The 1170-nt window shown below is 36.9% G+C and overlaps 1 protein-coding gene across 2 annotated transcripts in view; it reads right to left on the bottom strand.

Moving 5' to 3' along the window:
* Nucleotides 1-216: 216 nt before the first annotated feature.
* fut7 (fucosyltransferase 7 (alpha (1,3) fucosyltransferase)) overlaps nt 217-1170 on the bottom strand; it is a 13033-nt gene continuing 12079 nt past the window's right edge. The window contains exon 3 of one of the 2 annotated variants that reach the window (XM_016678883.1): nt 217-1051. In XM_016678883.1, the coding sequence (XP_016534369.1) occupies nt 863-1051 (189 nt within the window). In that variant the 3' untranslated portion in view covers nt 217-862. Of the gene's footprint in view, nt 1132-1170 lie in introns of both variants that reach the window. The other variant, XM_007566161.2, reaches the window with a different exon arrangement.

The following is a 1170-nucleotide window of genomic DNA, read 5'->3' as shown; positions in this document are numbered from 1 at the left end:
TTCTTTCTTTCTTTCTTTCTTTTTTTCTTTCTTTTTTTTCTTTTTTACCACAGACACATGCTACTGCATGTGCTAAATACCACAGCCCCATGCAGCAGTATGTCCTACTTGATATATAATTCCTTCAATAACTCATATTATTCTAAGATTTAAGTTTGTTGCTAAGCTTGCCAGGAATTGACACAAAAAAGATAAAAACACAGCCACATACAGAAGTACACTTTGTAAACAAATAGTCATTTTATTATTTTTCACTGGGTGTTATCAATAAAGCTAGCTGTTCTAAGGATGTGAGAAAGCACAGAAAGCAAGTTCCTCATGGTATAGACAAAGCGATTGCACAAACTAAGAAAGACCACAAGCCACGACATTCTAACTGCTCTAGTTGGCATGTCATTTCCATCTACAGAAAACTAAATGCTCAGTGGTGATCATTAAATAAATAAAATAATTAATGCAATCTGTTGGGAAAACTTTTGAAATTAGTTTATCATTTATATTTTCAATACCTGCAATCAAGTTCATTTCATTTAGTTCGCTGCTGTACAAAAGTATGTGAGAGACGTGGTGGACGGAAACTCTAACCACATTATTCTATGAGAGCTTGAGCTTGAGGTTGTCTCACCACAGCCAATGTCTAGACCGGTTTTGTTTTGTTCCATGATAGTTGGGTTAGTGTGAAGTACTTTCTGAAAACATTATGCAAATTGATACAGTTTTTGAGGAGTCCAAATGATTGGGTTGTGAAACCTTTCTGCTTTTCAAAATGGTGTTTCTGATCTCAGTTTATTGTGACTCGGTTGCAGGTTCCAAATATTTGCTCAATCCCAACTAATCAACAAAAGAAATAACAAATGAAAATTCATGGTCTATAGCCTTTCTTGTCCCAGGCCTCTAGATCTGAATAAACTTTGTGCTGAGGTAAACTGTTGTACTGTAAACATATCTTGCACAGGCTTTCCCTCCAGTCCCCATGAACTTTCACCTTCCAGTGTTTTTTCCAGTTAAAATATTCCTCATATCGCTTCCTGTCCTCTGCAAGTCTTTGAAGATATTTCCCCAGTTCCCGTACTGATGAAAACTCATCGACATGGATAAAAGAATGTTCTGGAGCCACAGCTTTGTAGTCACTTATTGTGGGTCCCAGTACCACTTGAACAGCCCCTCCTT

Source organism: Poecilia formosa, unplaced genomic scaffold (genome assembly GCF_000485575.1).
Source record: "Poecilia formosa unplaced genomic scaffold, Poecilia_formosa-5.1.2 Scaffold6, whole genome shotgun sequence".
NCBI classification, from domain to species: domain Eukaryota; kingdom Metazoa; phylum Chordata; class Actinopteri; order Cyprinodontiformes; family Poeciliidae; genus Poecilia; species Poecilia formosa.
Note: the sequence above shows the minus strand (reverse complement) of the source record. Positions and strands in the feature narration are given on the sequence as shown.